Genomic DNA, 19,287 nt, shown 5'->3' on the forward strand with positions numbered 1-19,287 from the left:
AAATACAGAATGTTAGAAGAAAACAACGAGAATGGAGAAATATAAAACGGAATGGGACATAACAGTCACGAGAGAGATTGCTATAATGACAGGCACTGCTCAGAATGTAGGCTACAAAATAAACACAAAGCAAATGAAACGGTTTGAAGAAATAGATCGTAAAATGAGAGGAATTCCAGAGAAGGGGAAGAAGAACAGCAAAGCAGGGGAAGAAAATGGTAAAAGTGAACAAAAATCAGGATGATTCTAGAGAGCCCTCGAAACACCGAGACGGATCCTTTGGCACTCCAGCCCAGCCCCACTCTCCAAATAGATGCAGCAAGCGGATCCAAAAATATTTTATTCTATTAAAACCACGAGTCAGCTGAATAGGGAAAAGCATGTTAATCTGAGAGAAATCAGAAGTAAGGTAGAAGCAAATAAGCTGAGAAGGGGGAGGATGAGCTGAGAGAATGTAGGATGACGGAGGAAGCAAAGAGCTTCACATGAAAATATGGAAAGAACGTGGAGAACTAAAGACGAAGGGAGACTTGAAAAACTAGCCTAAAACTGTAAGGCTGAGATTGTGCACAGGGATTCCCGAGGCACAATAAAACAGGTCAAAGGGAATCTGGAATTAGACGAGGGGGTACAGGAACAGTCCCAAGGATCTCAGCTACAGCTATGTGAGTAAGATGTCAGGTTCCTCTTCGTAATCTCATAGGCAAGGAACAAGGCAGCATTGGACGGGAAAGCTCGGACCACGGTGGGCATCAGCCCAGCGTATAGAGTGAAAAACCCTGCGGACACAGAGGAAATCTGAGGGTTAAAATGCATACCCTGTATACACATAAGCAAACCTTAAAAACACTGGAACCATTTATGGAGCACTTCCAATTACTGAAACGGTTATGGTGCAAAGTCCCTGCACTTTTTATTTTATAAAAACAAAAAAAACAAAAAAAAATGTCCTGTGTGTGGCCACCTCCCTGAGCCGACAATCAGGTAGCAGTGTGCTCTCTGTCTGCCAATATCAGCTGTGTGTGCGTGTCTGTGTATGCCAACACCAAATGCTGTGGCAAGGTTTCACAGCTTCTGTCACATAGTCAGCAGTCCTTACAGTGGCAGAACAGATAAGAGTATGGACCATGGAAAACGTTCTCTGTTCCTATTGGAGTATCACTCCTATAATGCTCCGTGAGATTCTGGCTGAGGATGGTGAAGTTAGAGGGACACCAGAGTCACCTGAACAACGTCAGCTTAATGGGGTTGTTCAGGTGAGTATAATGGCTCCCTGCAGACTTTTTCATGTAAACACTTTTTTCAGAGAAAATACAGTGTTTACCTTAGAAGCTAGGACCATCTCCAGTGGCAGTCACTCAGACGGCCACCAGAGGGACTTCTGAGTTAAGTCCTGTCTGATGCACAGGACTCACGTTTGACATCTTCAGACATCAAACATGCTATCTATCTATAGATAATCGATATAGATAGATGGAAATAGATAGGTACAGATAGATATAGATAGAATACAGATAGATATATAGAGAAATAGATAGTGTGTGTGTGTGTATGTTTACAATATTTATTTACAATTTGTGTGTTTTATCCAAATACTATATATGGAGATATCTCTATATATAATGTTTGTATACAAACTTTTGGCTTAGGAGGGTTGTGGTAAGAGGGGGGCGGGCCTAGATAGTGAGCTGAGCTGTCAATCAACTCATCTCACGAATGCGCATACCATGCATAAGAGCGGTAGAGCGCTCAGTTCATAGAGCGGCAGTCAATGCCGCTCTATGAAGAACCAGATTAGTGCAGCGTGAAGCAGCGCATGCGCACCAGACAGCTATGACACTTCTCTAAGAGAAGCATCTAATTGAGCCCTGCTATTTTCGTCATAGAAAATAGGGGCATGGCCTGTGGAGAAGCTCGTTGCTGGAACGGCGGTAAATTTGTATTATAAAAAGGATTTACATTTTTTACTTATTTTTTTTGTTAAAGGGGAAAGGACTATAAAAGCAAGAAAGGTTAGGGAACCGGTCTCTCTTGCTTTTATATTTTGACTATAGTGATCTTTCAAAATAAAAATAAGGCATATTGAGGTAAACACTTGCTATATGAGGAATATAACTCCAATCCACCTCATCCCGCAGTTGTCTGAGCCTGACAAGAAATTTTAGCTGCACCAACTTTATATATAAAATGATTATTTTAAAGGAACATTCAACTGATTTTTTCCCTCCCCCCCATCTAATTAGTAGATATACCCCAGAGCAAACATGAGTATATTTGAACAAACTGTTGCAAAAGTTTCACACCTGTTGCCTGCTGCCTTTGCAAGCCCTCCCCTCTAACCACAGCACAGATTTTTAGTCTGTGCCAGTTAAAGGCTGCTCATTGAGAAGCCTCTGAGCCGGAGCAATGAGCGGACACATATTTGCAGCATTCCAATGCTTTTCAATGAGCTGTAGTACAGCTCACTGATAAGGAGGGTGGGGGGGGAGGGGGGGTATGCACCCACACACTAGCCCAGTGTACCTCCCACTTCTGTTAGTTCTGTGAAGCCAAAGGAGGAGGAGAAAAAAAACCTTCCCCGGCTCTCTGAGCGCCAGATTGAGAGGTGTTTCAATACACAGTTAATGAAAATTTCTATTGAAATCCTCATTTTTATAAACTGTTGAAATAATGACAGCCAGACGCAAGCTGCAGTGCTGTGTGTATCTCTCCAGTATTCCTTTAAGGTTAGGTTTTCAAGGTCTAACACAGAAAGTAAGAAGGCGCTTGGGGACTCTGAACACCATAACCACTTAAATGGCATTGTGCTCTAATGTAAGACTATAAAAAATCGATTTTAAGACAAAACAGATTAGGTCTCTATCAACAACTGAGTGACAGAGGAGAGCAGGAACCCCCTCCTAAAGTCATACCTCATCTGGCTGTGACTTACAAATCCTCTATCAAGTATGGGTTTAATTTTCAATCAGATCTTATAGCACAGTGTGTTTTCTTGGGATATTCTTATCTCCTGCACCGGTAATTGAACATTAACTACACACACATAAGACTGCTGCAGACTCCTGTAAGCTATTAACAGAACAATAACATTTAACATAGCGTACTGTGAGGGAAGTTTATCATTTAATCTAGTAAATAATATATATTTCCTTGTTACAAATGCATTAAAAACAATCACATAAAACAAACAGTAATGGCTTAAAAGGGTTACTCCAACCACCATGGCCTATTCTGCTTTTTGAAGTGGTCATGGTGGTAGGTTTCTGCACATGCAATATTTCAGCTTGAAATATTGCACATCCAAAGTTATTGGCAATTGTGTCCCGGGGCCAGTGGCACCCCAGCACATGTGTCTTAGATAACCCAGAACTCTGTTCCCAATTGCCTAATGTAAATTCTGTGCATATTGTACATCTGTCGTAGGTGCTTCTCTCCAGCTTCTCGCATCCTGCAAAGAGAAGCTCCTGTCTCCTCTTCCTGCCATAATGAACGCAGCCCTGCCTCCTCCCTATCCAATTCACCAATATTTTTTTCTCTCTTTGAGAATCTTTGATTGGAGCTTTCCCCGTAGCTGGATAAAGATAAGTCATAACCGTTTTAAAATGTGCTCTTTCTTTTAGGGGACCTAACTAATAATGCCAAAAGGGCTTTATTTTAATCAATACAAATCTTTTTAAAAAAAAAAAAATAAAAAAAGTTGGAAAAAACCCTATAGTGTTGGACTACATGTTTAGGACCCTGGTCCCCCTCAGATTGGAGTTAAAAAAAGTAGCTTTTACTAACCCTCCTCCAATGCCTCGCTGGTCTCTCTGTGGCTGGCTCCGGCTTCATGGCAGATATCACCAATCTTGACTATCTCTGCCAAACCAATGCTTTCCTGGAGGCTATTGCGTATGCGGGGCAAAAACGTTGCATTGTGCCAATCATCTTCTCCTTATAGAGCTGCATGGAATCAACGCATTCTATAAAGAGCGTTCAGCGTCTGCATGCAGAGCATGGAGACACTGAACGTTCGTGCTCAACACAGTGCAGCACTGACACAGGAAGCATCTCTAGCGGCAGCCTGAGTGACTGCCACTAGAGGTGTTACTAGGCAGAAATTTAAACATTGCCTTTTCTCTGCTCAGCCTACATGGACAGGGTATAGACACCAGAACCACTACATTAAGTAGTAGTGGTTCTGGTGACTACAGTGTCCCTTTAAAAACTCGGAAGCTGTAAAAGTGCAGAGACCAACTCGATAAGTAAATATTTTATATAAGAATCTGTGTACCTCTACTCCATCTTTGGAAGTCTTTAAGCCATTACTATTGCTTATGCGATTAATAGTTTTTAAATTTGTTTGCAATAAAGGAAATGCATTTTTTAATTTATAGGCACCAGTATCTTTTTGATAATGGGACACAATATCTTCATTCTTTAGTTTATTTATTGGGGGAAATTCACGGTTGGGACCCCCTTGAGAAGTGGATGTTTAATTGCTTGAAGTACCATTAGCGCAACAAACACTGTTCCACAGAGTAAAGCACTGTTTAGTCACCATCCACCTTGAAACATTTTTGCTTCATCTGTTCTACAAGTATGACATTTAGACTAATTTTGAGGAAGTATGAAGAGAAGCTGTGTGAGTGACGGCCAAAGGAGGTGTGGCTAGGGCTGCACAAAGTGATTTCACTCCTAATGGCAGAGAATTAAGAAGTGAAATTTTCCCAATTAATTACTGGTGGATTCTAACCTTCAGTCCTGAAAATATGCAGCAAAGACAGGATGAAACCCGCTGAGTGTTTTCCTGTAGATAGAACTTGAATTCTTGATTTTACAGAATCTACTGGATATACGGCAAGCCAGAAACAGGCTCCTCCTACACCGCCGCTTACTGTGACCATCAGCGCACCTGAAAAATAAAATGCATAAAGATTTTTACTCACAAGTTGGAGGGGCAGTATGTACTTTAACATTCGAGTAATCCATCGCACTCACCCGGAGGCTCTTTGCTGTTTCTGTTAAGGATAGTATTACTCAACTCGTAACCACCAAAAAAGAAGAAATATCCTGGAATCTCTCGTAACCACGTGCTGCTGAGACCGCGAAAGAGGCCAGGCACGCCCTCCGTGTTTATGATAGAGTGGACAACGGACCATGGTGTGCTGAGAGAGTGAAAGTGTGCAAATAGCGTAAGTCAAGGACCCGACATCACAAACCGTTTAATTTCTATTAATATCAAGCCTCTTGATAAACACTCAGCTTGTGTGCATCCAGGCAGTTTCTACAAATCTGTTTCAAAAGTGTGGCAGTTAACGCAATCATTTATAAATTGCTTAGACATGGTTTAAAATTCATATCAAGAGCGGAAAATATAAAATAGATTAACTAATAGATAGTTTAAAAGGAGTCACTTAAAAAACTTGAAACAGTGGAGATTAATCACTTCATCTCCGTGACGTTTTTTTCGGGGGCAGGAGTGACTGGGCACCATCTCACTTTTGGGGTCAGTCTGTTTTTGAACGGTTTAACTCCAACATTGATCCCCCTATAAGCTGGTAACTCTGTCTTCTCTTTTCCTTTCTTTGGCCCAGGTGCCTGATAACCGTACCTCCTCGGTTCCTTTTTTAATCCCTTATAGTATATAGTATTGCTCACAATGGGCATTCAGTGAGCAGACACTCTCCGCCTTTCACTGACTGACCCACCAACCCACTAATTTCAATAGCCATTGCAGTTTCACCGCTCAATTCTCCACCATTTACGAGTTAAATCACTTTGTTTATGTAGCCCTAGTCACACCTTCCTGCATCCTAAAGAATTCCTGAAGAGGGACCTATAGCTTTTGAGTTCCTTTATTGCACAGTATGTTCAGTCTACAGTTCCTTATCTCCTTCTCTGCTAGGATCCTCCTGTATATAATTAAAGTTCAATTTACAGAGCAGGAGAACAAAAACATGTAAAGCAGGTTTACATCTGAATGAAAATGAAACCATTTTTCCCAGTTGGATGTGTGAATGACATGGAAGGTGTGGCTAGGGCTGCATAAACAAAAACAAAAGTAATTCAACGCCTAGATGGCAAAAGAATTGAGCAGAGAGACTGCAGGGGCATGATCTATACACCAAAACTGCTACAGTATGCTAAAGTTGTTTTGGTGACTATAGTGTCCCTTTAATTATTACTTGGCACAATGTGTCCCTACTTCAAACACAATGCCACTAAAAATGTGAGTGAATTCAGAGGGGTTTTCTAAATATTCCAGTAAAACAGGTTCACCGGGTTACACCAACTTTTTTAAATGCCTTTTTAGATCCTAATTAATAACGTCCTATTGGGCATTATTCTTTAGATTCCCCCCCTTCCTGATCGCTAGAAAATACTTTAAAGTTACGTTTTCTTACCTGAAATCCAATGCTAAGGCTCCTGGTTGCGGCATTCTATGTCCCCTCGTGATGTCAGCCGCACAAGATTTAAACACAGGCTTCTCTTATAGAAGCCTGTGAATGATACCCAACTGTCTCTGGGCACAACAAGCTGAAGGAGGGAGGCAGAGAGGGAAGGAGGATGGAAATATTAAAAAATAACCGCACTAATTGGACTGTGAGAAGCGCAACACATCCGTTGGGAGCGTGCTTTGCGCGCTGCCGGACATATTTTATGCAAAGAATTGACATTTAAAAGGCAGGAACAGAGTTCTGGGTTGCCAAAGTCATGTGTGCTGGAAATGCAACCATCCCCACTGCAAACACAGAGCACCTCCTACCACCAAGACCACTACTTTAAATCACTGAAGTGTTCCTGGTGGTTGTAGTTTAAAGTTTTTAATACTTAGGGAGTTATTCAAAACATTGTAACTACCACAGTCCTCTGTAGCAGTTACGGTGGCAGGAGTACCCTGGCAACAGTTTGCCCTCCTTCTTGGGTTCCTATCGGGCGCCTGGTCTCTTCTCCAACAGATTTAAGACATCTGGCTGATCCGGATGCTCATTCATTGGCTGAGAGCGGTAACGGATTGCTCGCCGCCAATGAATAAGCGTTGATGCGCAGAATATTTACAGATGGACATTAGCCAGCCTGGAATTCTTCTTTTGGACTAGTTGTGTCTAACTGTATTGAGTTACATCTCCAACAGCAAACGGGTTAAACGCCGTATGTTATGCCGCACAGACTCTAAGTAGCATGACCACTTCAGTGATTTCAAGTGGTCAGGGTGCCTGGAGACGCCATTTAACAAAAAGCCACACAATAGCCACAGAGATAGGAAGCAATAATAAAGAAAAATACAAACTTAAGCACACACAAAAAAATCAAAAGCCACACAATGCAAACCAGTGACAAATCAATGTACCAAAGAGCTCCTCTACATCACTGCTTAACATGTCATGTGAAAGGCTGAGCTGGTTCCAGTCACAATGCTCCATTCATTTCCCCTGGCACAGAAAAAACATTTCTCTAATCCTTTCTTGTCCCCCACCACTCGGACATTATTTCTGTTTGATAAAAGACCATCAAACACTGGGGCTTTCTGCTAGGCCTCTCACTCACTTAATTCATTTCTTCCACTAAAACGGATGTGTGTTTACATCTACACACTTACTACTGGATATGCGCAGTGTCTCTATAGGAATAAACCGGGGTCTCCTTGGACGGTTCAGTACAGCTTCAATTCATCATATAAGTGTGTGTAATGCTTCTCCTATGGATTTAGGTGGAAGATCAGATATCGTCATCACATTGCAGTTTGTAGGGACATTACCAGGGGTAATACTAGGCAGCAAAAAGGCCAAGGACCTTAGCTCAAGAGTAATTTACAAAATCCCACCCAGTGTTCCAAACCGATATGTTCTATGAATATTATGACACCAGATGTTTGAACTAATTCATTGTATTACATAAACCTATAGTTGTCAGACACAATACTGCATTGACTCACACCCCTAGCTATATTAAAGGGATACTGTAGTGCCAGGAATACAAAGTTGTATTCCTGGGAGCACCGATCCCTCTGCCTCCCCCCTCCCTCGTAAATAAAGGGTTAAAAATCAATTTACTTCCCTTATCCTAGTGCTGACGTCCCTTCGGCGCTGGGTCGAAGCTCCGCCCCCTCCTCTGTCCCCCGGCGAGCAGCGTCTAATGCGCATGCACGGCAAATGCTGCGAGCGCATTAGACTTCCCCATAGAAAAGCATTGAATCAGAGCTTGAGGACGTCCAGCGTCAGATAACGGAGCAAAAGTCCGTTACAATTCCAGAAGCGACCCCAGTGGCTGTCTGGTAGACAGCCACTGAGGGCAGACTTAGTGCTGCAATGTAATCACAGCAGTTCTCTGGAACTGCAATGTTTTACATCGCAGCACTAGGTGCAAAAGGAACACAGCACCCAGACCACTTCAATGAGCTGAAATGGTCTGGGTGCCTACAGTGTCCCTTTTAATTTGCCCTTGCTGCGTCCAACACAGACCAACATCATTAGATTGTAAGCTTGTTAGGGCAGAGCTCTCTTCATCTTCACCCAGTATGCCATACATTTTTAGTTAGAATGAAATGTTTGTCTTGTTTACACATTGTACAGAGCTGCAGAATATGTTCAATATAAATCATTCTAATTAAACCCGCACGCACTGCCTAAAAACCCTGCACCCAAAGCAACGCTCCCACACTCCAGCTTATAATTAATATCACATGTTTATTAAAGAGGCACTGGCACATGTAACTGAAGGCGTTATTTTCCCTCCATATCACACTAGGCTTGTAGCGGACAAGAAAGGGTAACAAACACAGACCCAAGACTCTTCACGTCCCCACTCAGGGCTCCTGCCTGGCTCAGCCTCCAACCTAGAAATAGAAACACCCCTGGTCGCCCCCTATGGAAGTTTAGTGCTCATTGCAAGAGACAAAGTAGTCGAGGTATCTATTTGAATAAATATTTCTCTATTTAATACATCATCAAAAAACGGTGCTGAAATCTACCCTCGAGAGAGACTTTAATAAAAGTTTATCAGAAGAGCCCATTGTAACAAAAGAAGACATTACATAAAGCAACAGATTGTCAGTTAAAGTGAATCAAATAGGTAGTTAGCAATGCCTCTCATATGAAATATGGGCACTTTCAGATTTGTTTATACATTTCTTTGTTTTATCACATTTTAATTTATGCAAAAATAAGCTGATTACCTCAGTCAACGGTATGAAGCATTTGCAAACTCAGAGCACTATTATTTGTACTCAAAAACAGAATCAGTTAGTTATTATGTATCCATTTGGAAACAGTGCCTCCTTGTGGTAAGAAAAAAATATGGCTTGGAAGAAAAAAAACAAAAAAAAAAACGAAGTCAAAGTTAGAGTGCAGGTAGCTCTTTTTGGTTTTTGTGCTATATATTCATTTAGTCCACTAGAGGTCAGTGGCCTAGCACCAATGAAAAGATGAGCCCAGCAAATTGTTTGCAAGAGAAAATAGATATTATATGCTTATGAATTATTCACAAGAAACATTACTGATGGTAAATAAAAGATGGTCAATGACCTTACCAAACACGACAATTAAGGTACTCTAATTTAACTCATTTTACCAATATGTTCCCTCTTTGTTCTTATATACTTAGAGGAAATCTATGAACGTTTTAAGGGTTGGCCTAGAAAATTAAGTTAACTTGTTTAAAATACCAACAGTAAAATGTTATCTTAATCAAATATATACTTTAAAACATGTAGACTAAACAAACCAAGGATCAAAGCTGGCTGTGCACATTGATTAGGGCGATAGGACTACCCTGTATCAACAACTTATAAAAAAAGTCAGCTCTTCCTACCAAACCAGAAAAGAATCCTCATTGTAAATAATGCCCCTTCTGAATGACTTTACTCAAGATGGGATTCTATCACACATAAAACCACACCGTCATGTTCCATGCATACGCGTTTCTATTCATTGACCAAAAGAAAATTTAATAAGAATACTGACCTTCTCCTTGGTATGTCTTTGTTGCCCAACAAGCGCATTTCATGTTGAGTCTGTATACGGCACTTCACCAGTTCTGTGGGACAAAGCACCAGGGAGGAGAATATTGCGGCCAGGGACCCTGCGGTGGCCTTCTGAAAATTACTGAGTTGTGAGGCATGTTGAATTCCCATGCTATAGGCAACAATATCCTGACAGAAGCCATAACACGCAAAGAGGACGGCGTTTTCGCCCACGTTTGCCACCAGAGCAGGGATTGTACCATGATATAAGCCACGAAACCCGTCCACTTTATATGTACGAATTGCACAATCAAAAAATCCCCGATACATTGATGGGAAGGTCTGCATTTTCACCTTCGCAGTGTCAAAGGGCTGTCCACTAAATACACATGCAACGCCACCTGTACACATGGGGAAACATGTTTTGAAGACACGCAAATACCAACAGTGTAAACATGGTGAGAAAGTTTCTACAATGTGTGAATAAAAAAAAAAAACATTATATATATATACACACACACACACACACACACACACACACACACATTTTAGAAAAGATTTCAATAAAACATACATGCAAATAAATAGCAAAAGAATGGGCCATACATATTGAACTGTCAGTTGCCAATATAAGGTATAAAAATTACCAAAATTAGTCACTAGGATCTGGTTAGGGATTTTCTTGTAGAAGACAAATTGACAGCACAACCATTGATTCCATGTGATATGTAGATGTATTTACTAGTTATAGACATTGTAAAAGATCCAGTACTTAATGATAGGCAATTTTATAATACCGCTCTATTTTCATGTTTTACATATACATTTTACGTATAACTTTAAATGTGCTCTGTGTCTACAAAAGTTCTCTATTAGAAGCATTTGATTTAAAAAAACTACCCAGCAAGAACAATGAAATTGGTGTTTGTAAAAAAAAAAAAAAAAAGGGGGGGGGGGGGGGGGAATCAGCTTAGCCAAATAACTTGCAGAAGAGTTAGGATTTAAGATGCTTGGGAAAATAATATTGAAAAACTAATAAATGCACATTTTAATTGCCTTGTTCAGTGCAATAAAGATATTCATCTTTAACCAACTTTTCCTTTATGAATGAATTTGGGACAGGAGGCCATATGTACTAACCATTCCTTGATAAAGGTGGCCTTGCACAAAACAACTGTGGATTTGGAGGCAATACTCATAGCTGGTCATATGTTGTCACTGGTCAGAAGCATACACCTGTGTTTGCTGGTAAACAAACACACAAAGAATGCAATAAAAAAAATAATAATAACTCACCCATGGCTCCTGATGTCATGTTAATTGCAGTCTGAATAAGGTGAGAAGAGGTTGTCCTGTCTGGTGACATATCAACCTGAATTAAAAAAAAAAAAAAAAAAATCACATCACAAAAAGGTGGCATCAAGGATAATTTAGCAGTCGTTACAATGTTGACATTGAAAAGGAAAAAAAAATTAATATTGTTTCAACAAACTTTAAACGCGGTACAATATTTTCTGTAACAAAAAAGCATTCATATTCAACAAAATGTGATCAGATTGAAACAAGCAATTGTAAAGGACAGCTAATGGAGGTATGGTAGTTTGTGTAGCCTTGGAAAATGCCAACAATGTACAAGGTTGAAACTTTAAAAGTGCAATTGTAATGCCAAAACTGCATGATCTCTTTTTTAAAGGGCATGAAATTTCAGCTATACATTGTGCTATCTGTTCTGCTAGTAAATAGAGAGACTGTGAGAGTGAGCCAGGAAGATTGTAAGCTTTTCTGAACTGTTCCACTGACTTCTTAAGACATTTAAAAAGCCACACACACAAAAAAATTAAGCGGGTGACAATTCCTTACTCACAAATATACGGGTCTCATTTTATTTATTTAATCTAAACCGCCTTGACTATTTTTAGTTATTGAAAGAAAAAGGAATACATAAATTATTTGTGTTTTAAGTGCCAGTAAATGTTTATATTTTTTTTTACAATACCTATATCAAAAAGGCTAGTGAGTAAAATATAATGATCAGTCCCCTTGAGATAAATAGCTCACTGGAATACTTGCTTTTTGCAACGATAATTCCATTTACATTAATTTTCACTGGCTTTCATTTATCACAGATCTGTAGGGCTGGCAACAGATGAACAAAAAATACCAAGTCCCAACCCTGTAGTGTTTGCTAAACGAATGCCTACGCACATAAAAAGAGAGTTTTATCTACTACCTGTCCTTGGGTTCTTTGCTGGAGATGCCGTCTTCTTGGTGGAATAGAAAGAAACTGAGAAAGTGAATGTTAGGCTTTCCCTAAAAGAGGATAGCCACACCTTACAGACAGGTAGAGCCAGTCAAACTCAGTCAAGGCAGATGTGTCCTTGCAAACCTTTTTTTTTTTTCCATCAAAATTTTTGAAATGTGTTTTTTTTTTTTTTTTGGCTGGTTTGATGTTAATACCACTGTAAACACTGGCTCAGCACTCAGATTATGTAGTAAAATATCCTGGACTGCTCAGTGTTGACAAAAAATACCAAAACTTGCAAACCACTTTTGTTTATAAAGTTCCTCTAAGTGGCTTTTTTAATGATAGTACAGAAAAATATTCACAAGAATTGCTTGGTTTGATTACTGAAACCTGCCACTGGACATCCTCTGAGTGCCCAGACTTTTACTTAATCTTTTGCTGTGGATTGTGGGAATTACGGCTCTGGTCTGGAGGCTCATTGCACGTAGTCCATTCACGACAGCGTGAGGTAAGCCATCTCAATGTGTTATTGTAAGAACAGTATATATTCGCAAAATACTTGGTGTGTTGTTTACAAGACAAGATACGTGTAGAAGGCACTAATTAAAAAAACAAACAAAAAAAAACATTATAAATGGAATACTAGCTACTAAACGAGATGGGCATTAGACTTGTCGTGTATGTATACATATCCTGTCAACCAAACAAAGAATAAAAAAATAATAAAAAAAAAAATTAAAAAAAAGGTACACAAAAAGCTGGATGAAAAGTACTTAGAACAAATAAAAAAAAATAATCTCAATAAAAAAAGAGGGTGTTTAGACTCTTCAATAAATAACAACAAACCTGCAAATTCTTTTTATCTTCTTCCCTTTTAGTAGCCGGTGTAAGTAACTGTTTTGTTTTGGGGGTTTTTCACCATTTTTAATTCATATATTTTTTGTCAATCTGTATTTTATTGAGGCACAATAAGTGGGATACAGAATAGAGAGAGGGAAATGTGCATTCAAATTACAGTATAGGGTGCAATAACAATGGTAGCAATCATTGCCATAACATTTGTGTCTCTTTTTTGTTTTTTTATGAATTAACGATGCTTTTCGTGAACAGTTGTAGGCAATATGCAATATAAGTCGCTTAACATAAACTTGTCGTAACAGGTTAAGTGAGGGAGCTGTATGGCGTGTGCGACCCTTCCAGTATATGTGATTATGTAGGGACTTGCCGGTGAAGCATTACAGGCCAAGGCTGGTATGTGAAGACCGGACCTAATCAACTCAAGCAGGCCTACCAGTAATATGTCTAGTGCTAGTAATGGTTTTATGGCCAAAATGCAGTAAATTCTTTACGGTTTGAGCAATCTGGTGATAAGCTTTCTGTCTCAGTATTACGGCTTGTATAATCTGCCCTATAGTGTCTGAGGCACGGTATGTTTTGTTATAAGGTCGCATTTATACAGCGCGGCGCGTGGATACGCTGTGCATTCAGGTTACCAGATAAGCTTGCACAAACAAAATTATAAACATATATCTAGAAACATCAGAGGTGTTTCAGTATGACTCATTACACTAAGAAACATGGTACTTGCAGTGCAGGATATTAGGCATGCATAGTGTTTAGCTCAGTGTCCACTGGTTTGTCCAGTCGCTCAATGAGTCCCGCGGTCTCTTTGTTATGGCATGTAGGGGCTAGCATTAGGACTGTGTCCCATTGTGGTGAGTTCACTAGGCCCCCAGCAGGGTCTCCTTCACCCGACGCCCTTTTTGTTTAAGCGGTGTGTGTCCAGCGCTGGATTTCTGCTTCCCGCTGCTGTGCGGGTGTCCGTGGGGGTGTCCCTCCAGCCCCAGGCTGGCTTAGTGGCCTGCATCTTCTTGCCACAAACTCGGCTACCGCTAGGGTCCGGGTTTCCTCCACGTGTGGGAGTGATGGGGGAGCTGGTCTTTTCCTGTCGCTTGTGTGGCTTGTTCCCCTGCTAGTGTGGTCGATGCTTGCGGGCTCTCTGCCCTTTGGCCTGCCGCCCGGGTGGGCTAGGTTGCGTGTGGGTGAGTAGTTGAGGAGACGTTGTGCCCGAGGGTATTCCCTCCACTTCCCGCCATCTGCAGGTCCGCTCTCCCAGTGTCGTTGGTGCAGGTGTCATGGTTCGGGCTGCTTGCTGCCACTTTATGAGTGTGTCCCAGAAGCGGTTCAGTATCGCCTCTAAACTCTGTAGGTGTGCTTTCCTTGGCGTTTTTGTCAATTGCATGTTCGCCATGTGTGTTGCGTTGCCGGCCGCCATTTTAGGTGCTCTCTGTAAGGGTCTGCAGCCCTGCAGTTCAGGGTCAGGCTTGTACTGTTTGCTATGTGAGTCGAGTGAGGACTGGGATGACCCCCACCGGTCCAAAGGGGGGGGGGGAGGAGGCGAATGTGCAGAGGGGTCCATACTAGGCTTTACCATCCAGGAGAGCGGCCGCCCCTCCCTGGCTCGGTCGCACATAGGCCCCATGTGCTTTGGTGGGGTTCCCAAGCAGTGTAAATCTCGCTTGTGGATTCATTCGATGCCCCTTGGGTCCCCTGACTCGTCGTGTGCCCACCGGCTCAGAATCGTGTCTGTTTTCGGGGTATTTATCCCCAATATTGTCGCTTTGTGCAGGAGCTGATTCACAGCACGTCTGGCTTGCTTGGCAGTTAGGCTCCGCCCCCCTTTTAATTCATATATTAATAAAAGTAATAACAGGTTGATATGTGTGAAACAATATTAAGTGGATGTAGATATGTTATATAGCAGTGTAAAAATAAAAAAGGTAAAACACTACTAAATACAAGCAATGCAGCACACACAAAACCCAGTTTCTGCTCTGTAACATGTGCCAGCTATATTCATATACCCCAACATACCCGGTCCAAACATGCACTATATATAGATCGTATTTTGCAGTCTGTTTCATGGTTTAGGAAATTACTATATTGTTCTTCATTTCCTGTTGATTTCTTAACTTTATCATCATTTTTATAATTTTACGAAAACTCCTTTTTTGTTATAGCTTTACATGTGCACATATCTGGGATTTTTTTGTATATGTGTAGAACTCTAGTTTCATAATTAACTACAATCTGACCAACTAACGGCTCCAGGAGGTAAATTTCGCGACAACTGGTAATGAGAGAATAGGATTATTTACTGTGACTACAAAAGGAAATCTCACCTGTATAAAAAAAAATTAAGGAGCTAGGGGTGCATTTTCTAGGTCACTGTGTGGCTAGTTATACTATAAGGAAGCATGGTACAGACAGACAGACAAGTCAGTTTTATCTATTCATTTAATTTTTAGGTTTGTTTTCTCTGGAGAAGGTCCAGATATCAGTGGTGTATGCAGTGGCAGGCATGATGAGATCAAAGCAGTAGACACACGTATCAATATAATACTATAACAGAGGTAATTAACTGAAGTTTCCAGAAAACCAATATTTATTCTATCAAGTGAGATACAGCCACAAAAAACACATTTCAACCATGAGGGTCTTTATCAAGATGTGACACAATTAAAACCAAACAAATATTTATGCATGTAAAAAAAGTTTAAGAGGTTCATTCTAAGCAACAGTCTGATTCGCTAAACAGTGTACTGGTAAAGTGATAGCAGTTGCCATATGGCTGCTATCAGTTTACAGAACAGTTCCATTCATTCTAAGTTGCTGTAAGGCAGTTTATGGGATAAGAAGTTTGTTTGTTTTTTGTGTTTTTTACAACCAGTCTGCATGTTTTCAATGTTGTGTGGGAAGTGGTGTATGTTTTGTACTAGGAGAGTAGGTGTGTACAGTGTGTGGGGTGCATTCAGCCTCCCCACAAATGTCACTGTTAAAGGGTTACTCCAAGCACCGTGTGACCACTTCAGTCATTTGAAGTGGTCATGGTGCCCGGAGTCTGTACGTAGACCATTTCATTTTGAAACGCAGCATATACAGAATTTTAACCCCTTAGCTGCAGCAGATGAAGTTATACCTCTGGAAGCATCATAGAGGTGTCATCAGTCAGCCCTGAACTAGAGCTGCAAGCTTGCTAATGTTAATTCTGTGCAACGGCCATTGAACAAAATGTCAGTCATTGGCTGGTAGCAACACACACGGTTTCCGGATCTCCGGAAGTAGCTGGAAGTGCGTCACTGGAAAACCAGGGAGACTGAGTCCAGGTAAGGGGCTAAACAATTCGCACCATTACCGGGGAATCAGGCTAGGGCACATCCTAGTCACTAGAGTGTTTTTGCTTACCTCTGGACAGAGAAGGGTGGGTGGAGAATATGGATTGTACCTCCAGCAAATGTAGATCACAGTCATCGCTCCTATCGGAACTAGTGCTCCTGAATGAGCACTGGATGATTAACCCAGTTCCAGCACGCTGAAATTTATAGAGATGCCAGGACCATAAGGGAGGGTTGACTGTGATCTACAGTGGACCAGAGGAGCAGACCCCGTGTTACCTAATTAGAATGGGAGAAAGGGTGTGCAGACCGGGCCTGAGATCTCCTCACGAGCCCATGGAGCCATAGTGCCCACCTGATATAACAGGTTGAAAGTCAGTTATAGCGCCACCCTGTGCTCTTTTCAGCTAGCTCCCTCAGTCATTTTGAGGACCTTTCATTTGCTATACATAGAAAACTAATTAGGGTTTACAAATTGGTAGTATTAATATATGTATTTAAAAAAAAAAAAAAAGCACTGCCTTTAAACTTTTTCAAACTGTTCACACAATATTTAAAGGAACACTATAGTCGCCTAAATTACTTTAGCTAAATAAAGCAATTTTAGTGTATAGATCATTCCCCTGCAATTTCACTGCTCAATTCACTGTCATTTAGGAGATAAATCACTTTGTTTCTGTTTATGCAGCCCTAGCCACACCTCCCCTGGCTATGATTGACAGAGCCTGCATGAAAAAACAAACTGGTTTCACTTTCAAGCAGATATAATTTACCTTAAATAATTGTATCTCAATCTCTAAATTGAACTTTAATCACATACAGGAGGCTCTTGCAGGGTCTAGCAAGCCATTAACATAGCAGGGGATAAGAAAATCTCAATTAAACAGAACTTGCAATAAAGAAAGCCTAAATAGGGATCTCTTTACAGGATGTGTTTATGGAAGGCTGTGCAAGTCACATGCCGGGAGGTGTGACTAGGGTTCTTAAACATAGGGATTTAACTCCTAAATGGCAGAGGGTTGAGCAGTGAGGCTGCAGGGGCATTTTCTATATACCAAAACTGCTTCATTAAGCTAAAGTTGTTCAGTAGTGATGTCCCGAACAGTTCGCCAGCGAACATAGCGTGTTCGCAGTTGCGAACACGCACGATGTTCGGTCCGCCCCCTATTCATCATCATTGAGTAAACTTTGACCCTGTACCTCACAGTCAGTCAGCATTCCAGCCAATCAGCAGTAGACCCTCCCACCTCCATGACGAATAGGGGGCGGACCGAACATCGCGCGTGTTCGATGGCGAACTGTTCGGGACAGCACTATTGTTCAGGTGACTATAGTGTCCCTTTAAATCTAAATTTTCTTCCCTAACTGGTCACGTAACTGTATCAGGAGCTACCTCTGCAGGAGAATACCATCCTTATAATCCAATAGCATTATAGCTGAAGGAAAAAAATACTCAGTAACAATCAACACACACGATTAGAAGATATACCTTTTCTTTAGGTTCATAAATCACCAATATAAAAACGTCTGCAGGAGAGTCCAACCATTTACCTTTCCAACAAGACCTCAGAATGTGAACTATATTTCAAATTGCTTATACAACCCCTCACAAGAATAGTATTTATCATCCTTCATGGGCTTATTAGTCATTTGCATAAAAAAAATAAAAAAAATAAACTGCAGACCTGTGGGATTTTTTTTTTTTTTTTTAAAGTATCTCAAATTAAAGGATTAATATTGGAATGGCACTGAATATGCCTCAGTAAAAGTTCCCAAAATAAACATACGGTAAGTAATATGAAGTCAGTAATTATTTACAGTATTTGTTTTGCAAGAGATTACCTTGGGATGGCAAATATTATATGCCCCCACTCTCCAAAGTCTGTAAACATTACTTATCTGTCAAGAAAGAGTCAGTCAGCTGAGCATTACCTGGGGGTAGTAAAACCAGCCATCCCTAAATTGGGTTGACAACAATGCTTGATAACTAAATCTCTCTCACCTGGATAGCATTAACACGTGGGAAACACACACCTGAATCCATAGCACTATATGTAAAGCCAACCAATAGCCAGCATTGCATTATAACTCATATATTGGTTTTTACATTATTCTATACTCTATGTATTTATTTTAATAAACATTATTTGGATTACATAAGCCTTGATTCATTTAAAAACTGGGTGAGAATAAAATGCTGGAAGTCTAGCTTTTTCTATAATGTGCTTTTTGTCCCAATGAAGTTGTGAAATGATGAAGTAGCTCTATAGCAGTCGCTTTCTCACGGTTAGGACACGATTATACCTGGTTATTGTCCATGCTGCCAGCAGGTTGCACCTTTTCTGTTTACAAGTCCCACTGACCGCCATTTGCAAACACCTCCCTGCTGGCGTCTCTTCAGGCACATGTTCCAGTGACATCATCAAAACGCGACTGGCGAGCAGGGGGAAGAACGCGGGGGCAGGCTGCGCGCTTGGTCACGTGACTTAGTAAGCATGGACCCTGCGCTCCAGCTTGTGTATAACGTGGCTGGAGTTCATGATTAGTTCATGGAACGTGCTCAGCTTGTAATACGTTAAGAAGAAAAAAAAAAAAAAAAAAAGGATACTTAGTCTCCTGTTAATATCCTGCTTGTTCCAAAAAGTAGAGCCCCTCCTCCCAAATGATTAATTTTAGGTAATTTACTATTGAGGCATATTTTAGCTCCAGCCATTTATCATTTTCTACACAATGTTTCTATATACTCTGTTGGGACTTGTTAATATACTGCACACAACTTTAAAATGCAAAATACACTGCGATTAGTGCACCTGAAATATGACAATGGATATTAGGGATGTGCATGGGCAGATTCGGTTATAATTCGGTTCAGCACGAAATTTGGGAATTCCCTAACCCCTGGGAAAGCATTGGATTGGCTAAAA

The 19,287-nt window shown here is 40.8% G+C and overlaps 1 protein-coding gene across 1 annotated transcript; it reads right to left on the reverse strand.

Annotated features, from left to right (window-relative positions):
- Positions 1-649: 649 nt before the first annotated feature.
- LOC134573190 (mitochondrial ornithine transporter 1-like) lies at positions 650-18,744 on the reverse strand. Its single transcript, XM_063432751.1, has 6 exons — positions 18,668-18,744; positions 11,240-11,315; positions 9,945-10,344; positions 4,981-5,147; positions 4,736-4,894; positions 650-779 (listed from the first exon to the last, which is right to left on the reverse strand). The coding sequence occupies exons 1-6, from the start codon at positions 18,680-18,682 to the stop codon at positions 652-654; spliced, it is 945 nt and encodes a 314-aa protein (XP_063288821.1). The 5' UTR covers positions 18,683-18,744; the 3' UTR covers positions 650-651.
- Between the last annotated feature and the right edge of the window lie 543 nt (positions 18,745-19,287).

Source organism: Pelobates fuscus, chromosome 9 (genome assembly GCF_036172605.1).
Source record: "Pelobates fuscus isolate aPelFus1 chromosome 9, aPelFus1.pri, whole genome shotgun sequence".
Classification (NCBI taxonomy): Eukaryota; Metazoa; Chordata; class Amphibia; order Anura; family Pelobatidae; genus Pelobates; species Pelobates fuscus.

What these genes read in the sequence shown, in the direction of transcription:
- LOC134573190 (XM_063432751.1), bottom strand. An exon ending in CATGACATCAGGAGCCATGG is followed by an intron (nt 10,345 to 11,239) that starts GTGAGTTATTAT and finishes CCATGTGTACAG; the next exon opens with GTGGCGTTGCATGTGTATTT. An exon ending in AAAGACATACCAAGGAGAAG is followed by an intron (nt 5,148 to 9,944) that starts GTCAGTATTCTT and finishes TCACTCTCTCAG; the next exon opens with CACACCATGGTCCGTTGTCC.